This window comes from Aythya fuligula, chromosome 3 (assembly GCF_009819795.1).
Source record: "Aythya fuligula isolate bAytFul2 chromosome 3, bAytFul2.pri, whole genome shotgun sequence".
Lineage (NCBI taxonomy): Eukaryota > Metazoa > Chordata > Aves > Anseriformes > Anatidae > Aythya > Aythya fuligula.
Window position 1 is genome coordinate 119,087,492 of NC_045561.1, and position 17,290 is coordinate 119,104,781.

At 69.5% G+C, this 17,290-nt stretch overlaps 2 protein-coding genes across 2 annotated transcripts; one reads left to right on the plus strand and one right to left on the minus strand.

Annotated features, from left to right (window-relative positions):
* The first annotated feature begins 220 nt into the window (after window positions 1-220).
* AGBL5 (ATP/GTP binding protein like 5) lies at window positions 221-14,310 on the plus strand. Its single transcript, XM_032184539.1, has 12 exons — window positions 221-393; window positions 486-657; window positions 1,575-1,741; window positions 3,008-3,185; window positions 3,977-4,155; window positions 4,345-4,864; window positions 5,072-5,241; window positions 8,817-8,952; window positions 9,291-9,478; window positions 9,982-10,190; window positions 13,962-14,080; window positions 14,260-14,310. The coding sequence occupies exons 1-12, from the start codon at window positions 221-223 to the stop codon at window positions 14,308-14,310; spliced, it is 2,262 nt and encodes a 753-aa protein (XP_032040430.1).
* Window positions 14,311-15,094: 784 nt separating this feature from the next.
* On the minus strand, window positions 15,095-16,105 carry OST4 (oligosaccharyltransferase complex subunit 4, non-catalytic). Its single transcript, XM_032185066.1, has 3 exons — window positions 16,065-16,105; window positions 15,761-15,880; window positions 15,095-15,267 (listed from the first exon to the last, which is right to left on the minus strand). The coding sequence occupies exon 2, from the start codon at window positions 15,877-15,879 to the stop codon at window positions 15,766-15,768; it is 114 nt and encodes a 37-aa protein (XP_032040957.1). The 5' UTR covers window position 15,880; window positions 16,065-16,105; the 3' UTR covers window positions 15,095-15,267; window positions 15,761-15,765.
* Window positions 16,106-17,290: the final 1,185 nt, after the last annotated feature.

Here is a 17,290-nt window from a genome sequence, read left to right on the forward strand (position 1 = left end):
CCTGGGGAGCGGGGGGCGTGGCCAGCAACGGGGGCGTGTCCAAACAAGGGGCGTGGCCACAAGGGGGCGTGTCCGTCCCGGGGCGGGCGGGGCCACGCGCGGCCCGTTGCCGAGGCGCCGTCCAACGGGCGGGCGCGGTGCTGGGGGGGCGGCGGGCCAATGGGCGGGCGCGTTGCTGTTGCGAGGCGGCCGCGCGGGGCGATGCGGGCGGCGGGCGGCCATGGAGGTGCGGTGCGGGGGGCTGCTCTTCAGCTCCCGCTTCGACTCGGGCAACCTGGCGCGCGTGGAGCAGGTGGAGCCGCCGCGGGGGGACGCGCTGCCGCCCGCCGACTACGAGTTCAACGTCTGGACGCGGCCCGACTGCGCCCGCACCGAGTACGAGAACGGCAACAGGTACCGGGAGGGGCCGGGAGGGGCCGGGGGGGGGGGGCTGGGCGGCAGGCCCCGCCGTGCTCACCGCCCCGCCGTGCTCACGGCCCCGCCAGGTCCTGGTTCTACTTCAGCGTGCGCGGCGGCGCCCCCGGGAAGCTGATCAAGCTGCACATCCTCAACATGAACAAGCAGAGCCGGCTGTACTCGCAGGGCATGGCCCCCTTCGTGCGCACCCTGCCCGGCCGGCCCCGCTGGGAGCGCATCCGGCAGCGGCCCAGCTTCGAGGTGCGCGGGGACGGGCACGGGGCTGGTGTGGGCCTGGGACAGGGCTGGGACAGGCCGGCGCTGCGCTGCTCCCCGGGCCGTTCCCGGCCGTTTCCCTGCTCTGTGGGCCGGGAGGTGTGGAGCTGCCCCCCCGTGAGGGAAGGGAAGCCGTGCGGCACCCAGGGGTGGTTGGGAAGCCCTGGAGCTGAACCCAGTAGGAGCAGGGACAGCAGCAGGTCGGCTGGCACAGCCCCCTGAGGTGCTTGGGCCTCGAACGTGCTGCTGGAGGGAGTTTGCTCTTCCCGGTACATTCTGTCTCCAGTCGTGGCAGGGGGTGCTTGCAGGACGATCTCTTGCTGGTGCTCTGGGCTGTCTTTGCTCCAAGCACACCGCTGTGACCCTCACCAGCACACCCCTGCCCCGCAGGGTGCTGAGGGAGCCTCACATCCCCTAACACAGAGGAGGAGGCTCGGTGTGCTCCGTGCCAGCTCCAGGGAGAGGCACAATGTCCTGCTGAGCTCTGTAGCACTCATTGGCTTTGCCACGCAGCCCAGAACGGGGCAGTTCTCTGCTCTTTGAGCACTGGCAGGTGAGCACAAGCACCAAAACGAGCCCTCTGGGTTCCCCGGAGAGCTTTTCCCAAGGAAAGGGCTCTCACAGCAAGGCAGAATGAGAACCTGAGTACGTGGCGCAGGAGGCAGGTGGGCAGGGAAATCCCAGACTTTGTAGGAAGCAGCTTGGCCTTTCAGGGACGCAAACAAACACGGTCTGGGACCACCCAGATCATGGCTGTGACCTCGGCCGGGGGGGGGGGGGCTGTGCTGCCGGACCCCCCCAGCATGCGGGGGGCTGCGGGGTGCCTGCCGCTGGCTCTGCATGGCCTCTGCCCGCCTGCCGCTCGCGCTGGCCGCTCAGCCTCTGCTTTGTGTCTCTCCCAGATGGTGGAGACCCAGTTTGTGCTGTCCTTCGTGCACCGCTTCCTGGAGCACCGCGGCACCACCACCTACTTTGCCTTCTGCTACCCCTTCTCCTACACAGAGTGCCAGGAGATGCTGGCGCAGCTGGACAGCCGCTTTGAGGAGTGCCAGCACATGTCTCCCAGCAGGTGCGCACCGCGGCCGCCCCCTCTGCCCCCCGGGTGGGGGTGGCTGTGGCCCAGCCTGCAGGGCAGCAGCTGCCCGGGCTGGCGCCGGGGTCCCGCTGCTCTCCCGGTACCCGTGTGGTGCTCGCCCCTCCCGGCAGGGTCCCCCCGCATGCGCTTCCAGAGAGGGGAGGGGGCTTGCGGCCAGCCTGGCAGCTTGAGGCTGGATCCCCTTGGCGTGGCTGAGCTCGGATTGTTGTGCCAAAGAGGGGCTGCAGCAGAACTGCTTCCTTGTGTGGAGAGAAGGGGCTCGCAGAGGCCCAAGTGCTCTGTAGCCGTGACCTTGCTTCCTTTCTGTCGGGGCGTCTCGGGTCTGCTGCTCCCTTCCTTTACAACCCTGCTAGAAACAGGACCTCACTGCCAGGAGGCAGCCTTAGCACCCGGCTCTTTGGGTGCCGGGAAGTTCCCCTGATCTCCAGAACTTCTCCTTGCAAGCCAGGGCTGAACACAGAGCCCAGGTGGGGGGAGGACAGAGGTGGTTTCGGGTGCCTGCAGGTGGTTCTGCCCTGCAGCCACTTCTGGAGGAATCCCCGAGGCTCAGGGCCTGGGTTGCAAGGAGCACAGAGACTGAGGGCTGCGTGGGAGGTGCTGGTTCTCACCTGACACGTGATGGAGAACTGTCAGAATTTCACAACCTGGCAGTCCCTCAGCAAGGCTTTGGTGGTGATTCCGCAGCCCGAATCCTGCTCATCGATGCAGCAGCTCAGGGGGCTTGCACCCAGCCCTCGGAGCCGTGAGCACAGCGAGGTGGCAGTGAGCAGTGACTGCACTGTGTGGTTCCATTGCACTCAGTGTCCTGGGGGCTCCTTCCTGCCAGTCCCGGCGCACACTGCGCTGCTCTGGCTGTTTGCCTGCCCCCCCCCATGGCCTGGGGACACAGAGTGACCCCAAGCAGGGCCCTCGAGGACTGCCAGACCCCTTCTGCCTCCCCACCAACCCCTGTGCTGCTGGCCCGAGCTGTGTCTGCGGCGGGTCCGACCGCAGGGGTGCTCCCCCAGGGCTCCCCCAGCCGGGGGCATCCCAGCAGTGAGACCCCAGGGCCTGGGTGACTCCGGGTCCCAGCGGGTGGCTCCCTGGGTGCCCTCCTTGTCGTGGCGGGGGTGAGGGGAGCGGGCAGCGACGAGCTCAGCAGGCAGCTCCCCGAGGGGCACGGCTCCAGAGGGGCTGCTGCTGTGGGGCCGGGAGCCTCCCCCTGCCCGAGGGCTCCCCGAGCGTCTCCTCTCCCCGCAGCCCCCTGGACTCCGTCTATTACCACCGGGAGCTGCTGTGCCACTCCCTGGACAAGCTGCGCGTTGACCTGCTGACGGTCACCTCCTGCCACGGCATGCAGGAGAAGCGGGAGCCCCGCCTGGACAAGCTCTTCCCGGACACTGCCACGCCGCGGCCGCGCCGCTTTGCGGGGAAGAGGGTGAGTGGCTGTGCTGGTGGGTGGGGTGCTGGCTCCTGGTGCTGCCCTGCCCCTCTGGGGGGCGTCACGTCCTGCGGGTGGGAGAGCAGGGAGCAGGTAGAGCCCGAGATCCTGCACGGGGGCACGGGAGCACGGCAGCAGGGCACCTCTGGGAGCCCCCAGTGCATTCCCGTCATTTAGCCCTGCAGTCTCTCTGCTGGCAGCACCACACGAGTGTTCCTGCGGGCAGAAGCTGAGCGCCTCCCGTTGCAGGAGTTCTGTTCTGTCCTCCTGGTATTACTGCCGCTCTGTGAGGCCACGGGGAACGCTCCCTGTGCTGGAGCATCAGCCCCTGCTAGGCACGAGTCCTGCCTGCGAGGGAGGGGCGGGGAGCTCACCCTGCGCTCACACAGCCGCAGCCCTCGATGGGAAGCTGCCTCCAGGGGAAGAGCTCGTCAGGACGTGTTCTGTGTTGTCTTTGCAATTAGCTCGTTCCCTGCTGCGGGACAGTTCAGGGCTTCTCCCTGGCGCTCTGCCACTGCTCCGCTTCTCGGCCACACGAGTTCTGGTTTTCCTCGATGGGGTCTGTGGGGTTCTGCCCCTTCGGTCCCAGGCAGGGGTACCCCACCTCGTTCCAGGCAGGACGTGGCAGAGGCACTGGGCACAGAACCCACCCAAAGCTGTGGGGTTGCAGCGCGTGGTGCGGAGCTGTGCCCTGCAGAGCCCGGGCTCTGCCTGATGCCCGGCCACCTCCGGCCCCTCAGCCGAGCCCTGGCAGGGCGCCTTGGCCTCAGCCCCTCTGCTTCCCCCAGGTGTTCTTCCTGAGCAGCCGGGTGCACCCCGGGGAGACGCCGTCCAGCTTTGTCTTCAACGGCTTCCTGGACTTCATCCTGCGCGAGGAGGACCCCCGTGCCCAGATGCTGCGGCGGATGTTTGTCTTCAAGCTCATTCCCATGCTCAACCCGGACGGGGTGGCGCGAGGCCACTACCGGTGAGTGCAGCGGGCGGCCTGGCCCCGCGGCTGGCAGCGGGCAGGGACACGGCCCGGATGCGGCTGCAGCATCGCCAGGGGCTGTGTGGGCTCCTCTTCCCTGCCTCATCTCATTAATTTAGCAGAAAACTAACGGGGTGCAGCTCCGGGGCCGCACCCAGAGCCTGACGTTCCCTCTGCTCTCCGCAGAACCGACTCGCGCGGGGTAAACCTGAACCGCCAGTACCTCAACCCCGATGCCGAGCTGCACCCTGCCGTGTACGGGGCCAAAGCCGTCCTCCTCTACCACCACGTGCACAGCCGCGTCCTGCCGGGCTCCCCCGACTGGAGGACGTACGTCTCGCCTCTCAGCACCAGCTTGCTCAGCACCAAATCTTCCAACCACTCCGTCCGCGGCAGCGCCCCGTGCCCCGAGGCAGCCCTGTCGGAGCTGGAGAAAGCCAACAACCTCCGCAACTCGCCCAGCGCCTGGAGCGCCGGCACGCGCCGCAGCCCGCCTCAGGAGCCCCCGCCCGCCGCGCTGGAGCTGATCCTCCCTGCCAGCTGCTCCGCCGAGCCCCCCGAGGAGGAAGCCAAGAGGACAACGCCTCTCCCCGAAACCATCCTGCCCCAGCACAGCGGGCTGGCATACTACATCGACCTCCACGGGCACGCCTCCAAGCGCGGCTGCTTCATGTACGGCAACAGCTTCAGTGATGAAAACGATCAGGTGAGGGCAGGACGGGGACCCGGGGCCCCCCTCGCCGTTCCTCCTCCCCTGGCTGCCCTCCCTGCCTCTGGGGCATGCCGGGGTTTGCTCCCCGCTGCCAGCCCGGCACGGGGCCTTGGTGTGGGGAGGACGGGAGCTGCCCCTCTGCCGTAAGGGGTGAGCGGCCCGGGGCTCCCCCAGCATCACCTCCTGTCCCCTGTGCCGCAGGTGGAGAACATGCTGTTCCCTAAGCTCATCTCCTTGAACTCACCTCACTTTGACTTCACGGGCTGTAACTTCTCGGAGAAGAACATGTACGCCAAAGACAAGCGGGACGGGCAGTCGAAGGAGGGCAGCGGGCGAGTGGCCATCTACAAAGCCTTGGGCATCATCCACAGGTGGGCAGAGCGGCGCTGCCGCGCTCGGTACCGGCCGTGCCGGGAGGAGCCGGCCCCGTGGGGTGTCGGGGAGGGCTGGGGCTGTGTGTGTGGTGCCGGCTGCGCCCTGCTTGGCTACCAGGGGCTGTGCAGGCCAAGAGGAATGTGAGCTTGGCGTCGTGCGGGAGGGAGCTGGGGGCGGCCTGCAAGGTGCTGCCGCCCTCCTGACCCGTGGGCTCTGCCCTGCCCGCAGCCTCGCTCCTCTTTCTCTCGTGCCTCCCCTTCCTTTGTGCCCCTCCCGGAGCCATTCTGGTTCTTGGCTTGGCTGTGGTGGTGCTGCTCGTTTGCTGCTTTCCGCAGTTGTCTTTCCCAGATGTGTGTGTGTGTGTTTAGCTGTCAGCAAAACTGGTGTGGTTGTAAAGGGCTCACCTTCCCCAGCTCTCACACACAAGACTGCTGTGGTATGCAAACTGAGGACATTCTTTTCATCTGTGGCAGCCAAGTGCCTCTTTTCGACCTCAATGCGATATTTTTGGACTGTTTGTGTTGTGGTTGCTGGGAGCACAGAGATGGCCGGAGCAGAGCGAGCCCGCCGTGCCCCTGTCCGCAGCAGGGGCCTGTAGCAGACGCTGAGGGACGACACCACGGAGGCAGGCGTGCGACACGTCCTCGGCAGATTCCCCGTTCCCCAGGAATCTGTGGGTCGAGGAGGTGTGGAAGCAGCTCCGGGCCTCTGGCAGCCCTGGACTTCCCCGGGGAGTTGCTGCCCTCTGCGCAGCTGCTTTCTGAGAGCGGCTTCACCGCTGGCTTGGGCTGCACTGGGACAGCAGGGGCCGCGGTTCTGTTCTCATCCCTGCTCCTCCCCCTCTCCTCAGCTGTTGCTGTGTCTGGCCCAGCAGCTGTGTGGCTGCAGGGAGAGCCAAGGCAGCACGCTGCTCCAGAGCCAGGGCAGCACGCTGCTCCAGCCGAAACGAGCCCTGCGGCAGTACCCGCGCTGATGCTGAGGATCACCTCGTGCAGGGGGTGCTGCTGACGGCCCCCAGCAGCTCCCCAGGTCCGAGCACCCAGCAGCGAGGTGCCGGTTGTCCCGGCCTTTCCTGACAGATCCAACGTTTGCCTTTCTCTGCCCGTCAGGGATCCCCCGGCCCCTTCCAGCAGTGACCTGGGGAGTTTAAGAGGACGCGGCACCCGTGTCTGTGGCACCTCAGGACATTGAGGGTTCTGAGGGGATCCCCGCTGGATTCTCCTCCCTTTGGGGTGGTTTTCTGCCCTGCACCCATCTCCAGGCAGAGATTCCCCCTCCCCCTGCTCATTCAGCAGCGCTCTGTCATGGGTTCCCTGTGGGCCCAGCTGCTCTCCCGCTGTGTCTGAGTGTCAGGACAGACCCTCCCTCCCTCCCCCCAGCTAACCAGTCCTCGTAGCGACCCAGCTGCATCCCCCTGGGGCCTGTCCACCTGCACATACCTGTGCCCTGCAGGTTCTCCCCAGCACCCTCCGAAACCTGGAGGAGCCCGTGATTTGCTGGGGATAGTGGCGGTGTTCCGTGGGCATCTCGTGGTTCTTCTCATCACTTCCGAGCACACAGTACGGGTACGTTTCTTGCACCCGTAGCACCATGCAGCAGAGCACAGAGCAACCCAGAGCCCCTGCAGGCATTCATCATCTGTCTCTGAAGGCATCGTCTTTGTTCACACCCTGCAAATGCTGAGAGGGGAGAGAAGTCAAAGCTCCAACCAAAGAGCACAACAGGACAGCAAATGGACGAGCTGTGGAGGAAGGGGCCCCCGTCACTGCGTGTTTTCAATGCAGACCCCAAGGAACAGGTGGAAGGAGGAAGAACTGCCGCAGGGGCGTTTGCTGGAGCCCAGGGCTCGTTTGCCTTGCACTCGATTCCTCGTGGTTCCCAGAGCCTCCCCTGGCCGCCAGGACCCACTGGGGATCACCAGCCCCAGCCTCACACCTGCAGCCTGCCAGTGGAACCCGTGCTGCCCCGTGCTGCCTGCCCCGGGGACATCCTGCTCCAGCCTGTGGCCTCGCCCTGTCCCTGCAGACCCCACATGCCCCTCACGTCCCTCACCACACTCATCTCCACGCAGGTCTTGGCTTCCCAAGCCCCCTCTGCAGATCCCTTCTGTCACCTCTTGTGCCCTTCCTGTCCCCGAGTTTCGCCAGCAGCTCCCTGTCCTTCCCCCCCTCCTGCCACCTTTGCCCCCTGCATCTGGGGGCTGCTCGGAATGGATCTGCTCTCCTGCGCCCCTCCTCCCAGGGCTGCATCCCAAGCAGACCCCTGAAGGGGTCAGAATGGCTCGTAAGGCAAGGTGAGAAGCCCTCAGAGAGGTCCCGTTACCCGGGCACAGCCGAGGTGCTCTCCCTGCCCGCGTTACAACGCCAGCACTGTGCAGGAGGCTGCGTGGCGTGCTGCTGCCTTGGGTGCCCGTGTGCTCTGCCCGTACCCAGCCGGGGGTGGTGTGCCCTCAGTTGCTCACTGGTCGGGTGGTTTTTGTTGTCATTATCGGGCAGGGCTGACACTGCTGCGGCTCCATCCCCCAGGCTGTGTGCAGCCAGCCTGGTAGCCCTGGGCCAGCCGGCAGGGCTGCGGGTCGCCCTGCAGGGCCTGGAGATGGTCACTGTGCCTCGACCACGCAGACAGCCTGTTTGGGGTGAGCCTTCTGCCAGCAGCAGCCCGTGGCAGGGCTCCCACCCCGCAGGCAGTGCTGTCCCACCGCCCTTCCCACCAGGTTCCAGCTTTGCAGTTCTGGGCTTTCCCCGGAGGATTCCCAGCTCTGTGCTCGTTACCCCCACTCCTGGTGCCTGTTTCCGAACTGCCCAGACGCCGCCTTGCCCCACGTGTGTCTGCAGGCGCCCTGGCTCCGTGCACGGTCTGTGGCCGTCCCCTCTCTCCCCCATTTGCCCCCAGCCTCATGCCCTCAGCACCCTGCTCAGCGCTGCTGCCAGCGCTCCACAGGCACAGCCCCTTGGTCACCTGTGGCTCAGCCCAGGGACCAGGCGATGGCCTCAGCCCTGCTCCTGTGCCCCTCAAAGCCAGCGCAGCGCGGGGCCCGGCTCCTTTGGGTGATGTGCTGCCTGCTACCTCTGCTGTCCCGTCCTCAGTGTGAGCTCACCAGCAGTGGCTGCAAACCCCAGGACAGCTGAAGGGAACCTGCTGGTGGTTGCTTGACCCCGGCAAGGCAGCCCTTGGGCTGTCCCTGCTGGCTGCAGCGTGTCGGGGAGCAGCCGCTGCCTTCACTCCTTGGGCTCTGCTCAGAGATCGCTGCCTGCCCCAGCCCCCTCACGGCTCCTTTCTCTGCCTTCAGTTTCAGCCCGCTGCCCTGGTCCCGTGCTGCACGCCAGGCTCCCCCTGTCCTCAGCAGGGCCAGCTGCTTTTCTTTATTTGCTCCCACCTCCATAGATGAGGAATTGCAGCGCATGCACCGGCTGGCACCGGGAGCCCCTCTCAGCAGCCTCGGTGCCGGGGCACTGGGCAGGGACGTGGTGCCCGGGCGTGTGCTGTGCCCGCACCCACTGCTGGGAGGCACCGGCTGCACGGCTGCCCTCGGGCAGGCGTGGGCTGAGGCGGGCTCCCCTCTGCTCCACAGCTACACACTGGAGTGCAACTACAACACGGGGCGCTCGGTGAACAGCATCCCGGTGGCCTGCCACGACAACGGGCGCGCCAGCCCCCCGCCGCCCCCCGCCTTCCCCTCCAAGTACACCGTGGAGCTCTTCGAGCAGGTAACGGCGAGCCCCGCGCGGCGTGGTCCTGCCCACCTGCACCACCAAGTCCCCGTCCCCCCCTCTTTGTGCTTCCCTGCCTCCGTGAGGAAGGTGCAGACCCCGCAGCAGCCGCCTGCCCTGGCTGCGAGCACCGAGGCTCCCTGCACTGCTGGGAGCAGCAGTGGTGGGCAGCAGGTCCCTATGGCCATGGGCACCCACCTTGCCCCACGCACACACTGAGGACCTGTGGGAACACTCGTCCTGGTGGGGAGCCTGCTGGGGCCTGAAACGAGCTCTGGGGCTGTTGGGGCTGGGTTCTTCGGCTGCTTTTCACGGGCTGCCTCTCGCCCCGGCAGGTCGGGAGAGCCCTGGCCGTGGCAGCGCTGGACATGGCAGAGTGCAACCCGTGGCCACGCATCGTCCTGTCGGAGCACAGCTGCCTCAGCAACCTGCGGGCCTGGATGCTGAAGCACGTGCGTGGCACCAGGGGCGCCGCCGGCTGCGCGCGGAGGAGAGGCGCCCGCAGCCCCCCCAGGAGCACCACGTAAGGGCCTGGCGGTGTTCGGGGCTGTGGGAGAGACCCGGTCAGGCCAGATGGGTGTGCACAGAGCGAGTGACTGCAGCTTGTTGGCTGCCCCACTTGGCAGGGGTTGGTGCTCGCCCCCGTGGAGTTGTGTGACCTGCAGAGAGTTCGGTGCCCTCGGTGGGTAGGGGGGGACAGGAGGTTACCAGCCCGGTAACCTGGGCAGCGATCCCAGCCCGCAGAGGGCCAGCGCCTCTTCTGCTTCTCCTCTGCGCTCACCCCAGCCCGGCCAGGCAGTGGTGCAGGCAGATTTGGGGTTGGGGTGAGGGACTTGGGACTGCAATGTGCTGCTGCTGCCCCGAGGCTGCAACGTGTGTGCGGTGCTCAGCTCTGCCTGGGGACAGGGGCAGTGTCGCTGCCCTCAGCACCCCCAGATGGGGCATCCGAAGCGGCAGGATCGGCCCCCGCTCGATGCCTGTGCCATCGCTGGCCGGGGGCTGACGCTGCCGCTTCTCCCCTCGCAGAGTGCTCCCGACCTCGGCCTCGGATAACGCCCTGTCCCGCGCACGCAGCTTCAGCAACGGCACCAGCGGGAGCGGCAGCAGCCAGCAGGACTCGCCCCAGATCAAAGCCTCGCCCAGCTTCTCCTTCGGCTGCAGCCGGCCCTGCGCCACAGCCGCGGACGGCCAGGGCCCGCAGACGGGCGGCGCGAGAGCCCCGGCGCCGGTCAGAGGTAAGCTGGGCTGGGGGCCTCTCGCGCACGTGGTCCAGTGCCTGTCGAGCTGCTGTGCGAAGCCGCAGCCCTGAGGAGAGCTCGGCGCCGGCGTAACTGTGTGCTTTGACGTAACAAAAGTGGTTTTGAGTGGAAGAAGTGCGTGTGACCGGCCGCCCCGTCCCCTCGGAAGGGCCCTGGACGCAGGGTGCAGCTCAGCGCTCCGGCCCCAGCGGAGCGGCTGCACCTGGGTCAGGACAGACACGGCACAGCGAGACCCCTGATGTCGTCGGCTGGGGGGGCTGCGGGGCCCGGCCGAGCTCCCCCCCACCCGCTCTGCAGCCCCTGCTTCTGCCGCAGCAGGTCAGAGGGACGGTGCTCGCCGCGGGCTGCCTGGCACAAGTCTGCTCTGTGCCAGCAGCCCCGGGCTGACCAGCTCGCTGTGCGGGGCGCAGAGCACAGTGCTTTCTGGAGAGGCCAGCGCGGAAAACCTGTGGCCTCCGGCACCCAAATTGCTCCCTAGGCCCGTGGGGTGACACCAAAGTGCCTTTCTCCTTCCCAGGCACCTGCTGAGGCGCAGCCGGTTGTGGTGTGTGGCTCTGTCACGGCACAACTCTTGTGGGCGCCGCGGGGCTGAGCTGTGGCAGCTCGCTGGGCGCTGAGCGAGCGGTGACTCCTGCCCCAGGGGCTGCCTGGCAGCACCAAGCCACCCACACCGCTTGGAGGCACAGATGCAGCCCTGCATCAGCTGCACCGCGCTCTGGGGTGGCAAAGCAGTGCGATCACAGCGCCCCTCGCTGCGGGCAGGGCCGTGGCAGGGTGCTGGGTGGTGTCCGGTGAAGCTGCGGTGCCCCGAGCTGCTGGCCGCGGCGGCGGCATGTGGCAGACGGGGCTTGGCAGCGAGCCCTGGGCTGCCGCAGGGCTCCTGGCCCCGGAGGGCACCGTGCACCCAAAGGCTCCGGCACGAGCGGGCGTCCTCGGTGCCGCGGGGCAGGGGGCGGCCGGTGTGACTGCGGCGTGACTGCGGCTGTGTGGTGTGGTGGCGGGGCACCGATGTGGTGCTGCTCTGCCCGTCGGCTCCTCGTGCTCCGCCTGCGTGGCGCGCGTTGCTTCGTCCTCTGTGTGTGCTTCCCAGCGCTCTGTAGCGACCGTTTCTCCCCTGCTGCGAGAACGTGGCGGGGAGGAAATAAAAGGTTCATGTTCCCCCGGGCACGTTGTAGCGTCTGTTCCTTCTGCCGGGCACGCGCTGTCCACACGGAGCCTGCGGGAGCCGTCCGCTCGCTGAGGCCGTGGGGCTGGGCGGGCACGGGAGGGAGCGGCGTTGTTGTGCCTCCCCAGCCACGCTCCCCGGCAGGGGAAGCCAGACCGCTGGAGCTGGCAGCACGGGCTGCGGACGCCAACACAATGGCAGGGGAAGCTGGTGGGGTCCCGGCTGCGCCGCTCTTGGGACAGGGACCCCAGTGGCAGCTCGACCGGGGGTGTCCCTGCTGCGTCCTGGTGGCACCGGGGCACCCCTTAACACGGTGCTGCCCGCGGTTGTGCCAGCAGAGCTTTGGTGTTTGTGTGGGTTTGCCGGGCGGCTCCACCTGCTGATGTGCGACCCCACAGCTCTGCCGTGCCAGCCCCTCGCCTCCTGCCCTCCACATCACCACCCTGCCCTGTCCCCTGGCAGCACCGGGATGCTCCCACCCGCTCTTCCTTCCTGGGCAGCCGGGAAACGGAAACGGGGATGCTCAGATCCAGCCAGGTGGTGGTCTGTGGTGTGCCGTGGTGTGCCGTGATGTGCCGTGATGTGCTGCGGTGGCACAGGACAGGAGGCTGCCCCGGCACATCCCCTCCTGCCCCTTCCTGCTCACGCTGCTGCTGCTGTGCGGAAGGGGACAGACACTGCCACCCTGCACGGGATGTGGGGTCAGCACGCAGGGGACACGGAGGACGTCCTGCCCCGCTGGCCCCAACCGGCACCAGGCTCATCCCTTCCCCAGCTGCTTCCTCCGAGCTCACGGCCAAGCGCTGTCACTGCCCGCCTGAGCCCCCATGCAGGAGGGGTCTCTGTGCTCCCCAAACTCCCTCAGCCTCACGGAGCCAGTGGCTCACCCTGCAGGCTCCTGCCTGCCGCAGGGTCTGCTCGTTCACAGCTTGCCCCAATTCCCTGCGTGCCCCCGATTGTCCCATGCTGTGCCCTGGGCAAGCCCCTTTCCTCTTCCCAGGTTCCCGACAGCTCGGCCGGGGAGTCCAAGGACGGCCCAGCCCTTATCTCCTGGGGCTGCACGTGCAGCTGCTTCCTGCAGCCCTCAGCTCTCCTGGTATCTCACAGACGGCGTGCTCATGCTCATGCTCGTGCTCGTGCTCGTGCTCGTGCTCGTGCTCCCTGTGCTCGCCTGCTGCTCCTGCCACCTCTGCTGGCCGTGTACCCGTCAGGTTGGGTTGTTTTTTTTGCACGCACGGGATTAGCTCGTGCACGGCATGCTGCCCGCCATGCCTTCGCCTTCCCTCACCCTGCTCTCCATCGCCCTTTTTTCAGCCGCTTGCTTCAGAGCTCGTCACGCCCTTGGGGCCAGGAGGGGGAAGGAGGGAAGCGTGGCAGCTCGCGGGCACCTGGTTCAGAGCGAGCTCCCCACGCCGCTGCCCGGGGCTCTGCGCTCTGCTGCCGCCGCTGCACGCTCACAGCCGCTGCCACGCGCTCGCTCTCATTACCAACCCTCCTCCATCACGGCCGCTGACATCTAGCGCGGGCCAAGGGCTTTGTCTGCGGCCGCAGCCCTGTCCTTGCGGCTCCGGGGCCGTGTCTGCGCTGCTTTCTTCTCGCTCCAGCGTGCTGTTTCCCATTAGCAGCGCCGTCCCCATGCTGTGCTGGGTGCCGCCCGTCGCCTTCCCCCCGCCGGCATTCCAGCAGCTGCTCGGGCAGCTCCCGCCGCGCGCCGGGCCCAGGCCCACGCCTCCTGCGCTCGCAGCCCGCGGGCGTGCTGGGCATGAGGGCAGCTCGCCAGCCTGGCTCGGCTCCCAAAGAGCAGCCAGCACGGCACGGAGCCAGCAGCTCGGCTGCGGCTGTGCGGCAGGGTTGGTGCTGCCTGGTGCCTGCCAGGGGCTGCTGCCCGGCTCCACACCGCACAGAGCCCTGGCACGACCCCGGCAGGATGGGGACAGTGCCCAGCAGGGCTGCGTGCAGGCCAGCACCCCGCCGAGCCACATGGAGGAAGGTGTCATCGCCTCCAGCAGCAGAGGCTGAGCAGGACTCGAGTGCCCGGTGCTGGTGGGGAGCAGACCGGGACTGCCCGTCCCCGCTGTGCAGGGGGATGCCGAGGCACGGGCCTGCACGAGGAGCTGTGCTGTGCGGGGCTGGGGCTGGTCCTGTTCCCTGCCCCTCCCGGGGGCCCTTTGTGCTTCCCCGGAGGCCACCCTGTGCTCCGAGAGCAGGCCCTGGGGCCTGAGGTGCTGAGGCTGAGCGTGGGGGCTCCTGCTGGGCAAGGGGTAAGGGGTGAGCTGCGGGGACAGGGGGCTCTGGCCCTGCTGTGGGGTGGATGGAAAGCCCCAGGGACAGCAGCACCCCTCGGGGACAGCAGCACACCCTAACCACCAGGCAGGACGCAGGCACAGACCTTGTCCCTGCGTGCCAGCCCGTGTCCCCACGCAGCAGCCAGGCACAGGGGCTGGTCCCACACAGCCCCCGCTGGCTGCACCCCAAACAGGGCTCTGGGATCCAGCACCGAGGTCCCTGGTGTAGCAGAGGACAACTTGGATGTGGTGCTGCAGGTGCCAGCCCCTCACTGAGCTCTCTCCTTCCTCACGCAGGGTTCTTGCTGGCGAGCACCCAGACAGGGACGGTGACGGGCACCAGCCACGGACCATGGGAGGCGCGGCACGACGGCGGCGGGGAGCCGATGGCCACGCACGGCCCCACGCTGCTGCAGGTACTGCCGGGCACCAGCACGGGCGAGGGCCGGGCCTGGGCAGCACCGGGGACCGAGGGACACCTGGCTGGGGAACGGCACAGCCACTGCGCCCTGGCTGTGCCGGGAGGGGTCGGTGCCCCCGCACAGCCCAGCCCCAGCACCCCGACGCTGACCTCTCCTCCTTTCTCCCCGTGCAGGTGCTCCCGAAGAAGCTGAACGCCAGGAGAGCCCCGGAGCAGCCCGGGTAGGTGCTGGCGCCGCTGCGGTGCCGCCTGCGCTGCCGCCGAGCCTGCAGGAGCCCTGGCTGCACCCCCGGGGGAAGGCAGGGCCGGTGCCGCAGGGGGCCCGGAGGTGCCCGCCGCGCCCTCAGGAGCCCCGTGCGGTTCCCCGCAGCCCGGGGGGGCTCCCCGCCCGCCCCAGCAGGATCCCGGTGCGGAGGAAGGGGGCGGCGACCACCCAGAGCCTGCCCGCGCTCGGCCCCGGGAGCACCGCAGCCCCCCTAGCCCAGAGGCACGGCCGTGCTGGGCCCCGCACCCCACACAGTCCCGCAGGTAGGGCCCATACCCCCAGAGCCCGCGGGGCCCTCGCCCACCCGGCCCCGGCCCCTCACCCCGCTCTCTGTCCCCGCAGGGCCCTGCCAGGCGGCCCCGGTCCCCATGTCGGGGTCACAGAGCGTGGAGCAGCTGCTGGGCGAGGGCCTGCGCCCCCAGGTACGGCCCCGGGCACAGCGGGGGGCTGCCGCACAGGCGGGGGGCTCGGCCCCCAGCCCCTCCCCACCCGCTCTCCTGCCTTGTAGCGCCCGCCCAGCCCCGTGTCCGGCTGCCCCTCGCTCCGCTCCTGCCGGCAGCTCCTCTCCTTCTGCGCCGAGGCCTGACCGCGGCCGCCAGCGCCGGCCCCACACCCGCCACGGCCGCGCGCCCGCACCCAGCCCAGGACCGACGGCGCGGCGGAGCCACAGCAGCCACCGGCGTGCTCGGCACCGTGCCCGGTGCTGGGAGCCGCCCTGCTCGCCCCGCGGGCCGGCGGGAGGCATTTTTACATAACACGGTTTTATCTTGTATCGTGTTTGTGTTAACGCCCGTCGGGACCGAGCACGGTGCGCGGTGCCACATGGCACGGCGGGTGGGCGCGGGGCGCCTCCATGGCCCCCATGGTGCGGGGCGCTCGGGTCGGCTCCGCTCTGCTCAGCTCCGCTCTGGGCAGTCCTGTGGGGAGAGACAGTGAGTGGGGACGGGGACAGGGACAGGGACAGGGACGGGGGGGCATGGGGACAGGGATTGGGGCAGGGAAAAGAACGGTAAGGGCAGGGATGGGGACAGGGACAAGAGCGGGGAGGGGTCGGGGGCTGGGGACACGGGACAGGGACAGGGGCAGGGATGGAGCTAGGGGTGGGGATGGGATGGGGACAGGGACAAGAGTGGGGAGGGGACAACGTTGGGGACAGGGAGGGGGGCAGGGACAGGGATGGGATGGGGGCAGGGATTGGGGCAGGGACAAGAGCGGGGAGGGGACAGGGGCTGGGGACACGGGACGGGGGGGGACAGGGGCGGGGATGGGGCCGGTACAAGGCCAGGCCTTGCTGCCCGCCGGGCTGCGGAGATGCCCGGGGCAGGACGGGGCAGGGCCGGCCCGGGGGAGGCGGAGGCGGTGCCGGGGGCGGCTCCGGGGGGGGGGGGCTGCGCGGTACCGGGCGCTCACCGGGCTCAGTCGTGGCGCTTGGGGTTGTTGACGGCCACGTAGTGGTACAGCACGACCAGCAGGAACAGCGACACGCCCAGCATGTTGGCGAAGATGGCGAGCTGCACGTCCGTGATCATCCTGCGGCGGGCGGCGGCGGCTGGGACCGGCACCGGCACCGGGAACGGCACCGGGACCGGGAACGGCACCGGGACCGGGAACGGCACCGGGACCGGGAACGGGCCGCCGCCCCGCCCCCACCCGGCCCGGGACCCCCGCTCCCCCCCGCCCCTCCCCTCCCCTCCCCTCCCCCCCCGCCGCTCACTCTCCGCCGCCCGCTCCCGCCGCCGGCCACGTCTCCGCCGCTCCTCGCGCCACTTCCGGCCGCGGGGCACCGTGGGACGGCGGGGGGGCGGGGCCCGGCGAGGGGGGGGTGTGGTGGCTGCGGCCGTGACGTCACGGGCCCCCCGCGTGACGTCACGGCCCGGCGCGGGCAGCGCGGCGTCGGCGCCTCCAGGGGGGCAGGGACGGGGCGGGGGGCAGGGGGTGGGGGCACAGGGAGGGGGCAGGGGAAGGGGCAGGGGGTAGAGGATGGGGGATAGGGGCAGGGGGCAGGGGACAGGAGCAGGGATAGGGAGGGACACGGGGCAGGGGATAAGGGCACAGGGGCAGGGGATGGGGAATAGGGGCAGGGGGCACAGGGAGGGGGCAGGGGAAGGGGAGAGGGGATGGGGATAGGGACACGGGGCAGGGGATATGGGCAGGGGGCACAGGGAGACGGCAGGGGAAGGGCAAGGGGGCAGGGGATGGGGACGGGGGATAGGGGCAGGGGGCGTAGGGAGAGGGCAGGGGGCAGGGGCAGAGGATGGGGGATAGGGCCTGGGGGCAGGGGACACGGGCAGGGATAGGGGCACGGGGCAGGAGATGGGGATGGGGGATAGGGGCAGGGGGCGCAGGGAGAGGGCAGGGGGCAGGGGGCAGAGGCAGGGATAGGGATAGGTGTATGTCATAGGGGCAGGGGATGGGGGATATGGGCAGGGGGCACAGGGAGGGGGCAGGGGGCAGGGGCAGGGGCAGGCCCGTCCCGGCCGCCCCCCGCCAGGCGGTGCTGGCAGCCCCCGTCCCGCCCCCTCCCCTCCCGCCCCCTCCCGCGCCTCTTCTCCTCCCCCGGCCGCCGCGCCAGGCTGTGACGTCACCGGGGCCGGGGCCAAGCCGTGACGTCACCGCTTGCAGCGGCCGGGGCCGTGACGTCACCGCCCGGCCGGGGAAGCCGCGGTGTCAGCGCGGGCCGGGGGCCAGGGCCGTGACCTCAGCGGGGGCGGCCCCGCGGGGTCCCCTCCGGGTCCCCTCCGTGTGCCCGCCGTGTCCGTGGGGACCCCGCGGAGCCCCGTGGGGCCGGGCCGCGGGGGGGCACCGGGAGCCCGCGTGGGGCCGGGCGCTGCCCCGGGGACGTGGCAGCGGGCAGGGCGCCGTGCCGGCAGCCTGCCCCCGGGGGGGCCGCGTCCCGGGGCTGCGGGGAGCCCCCCGCGGGCAGCGGCCGGGCCGGGGCCG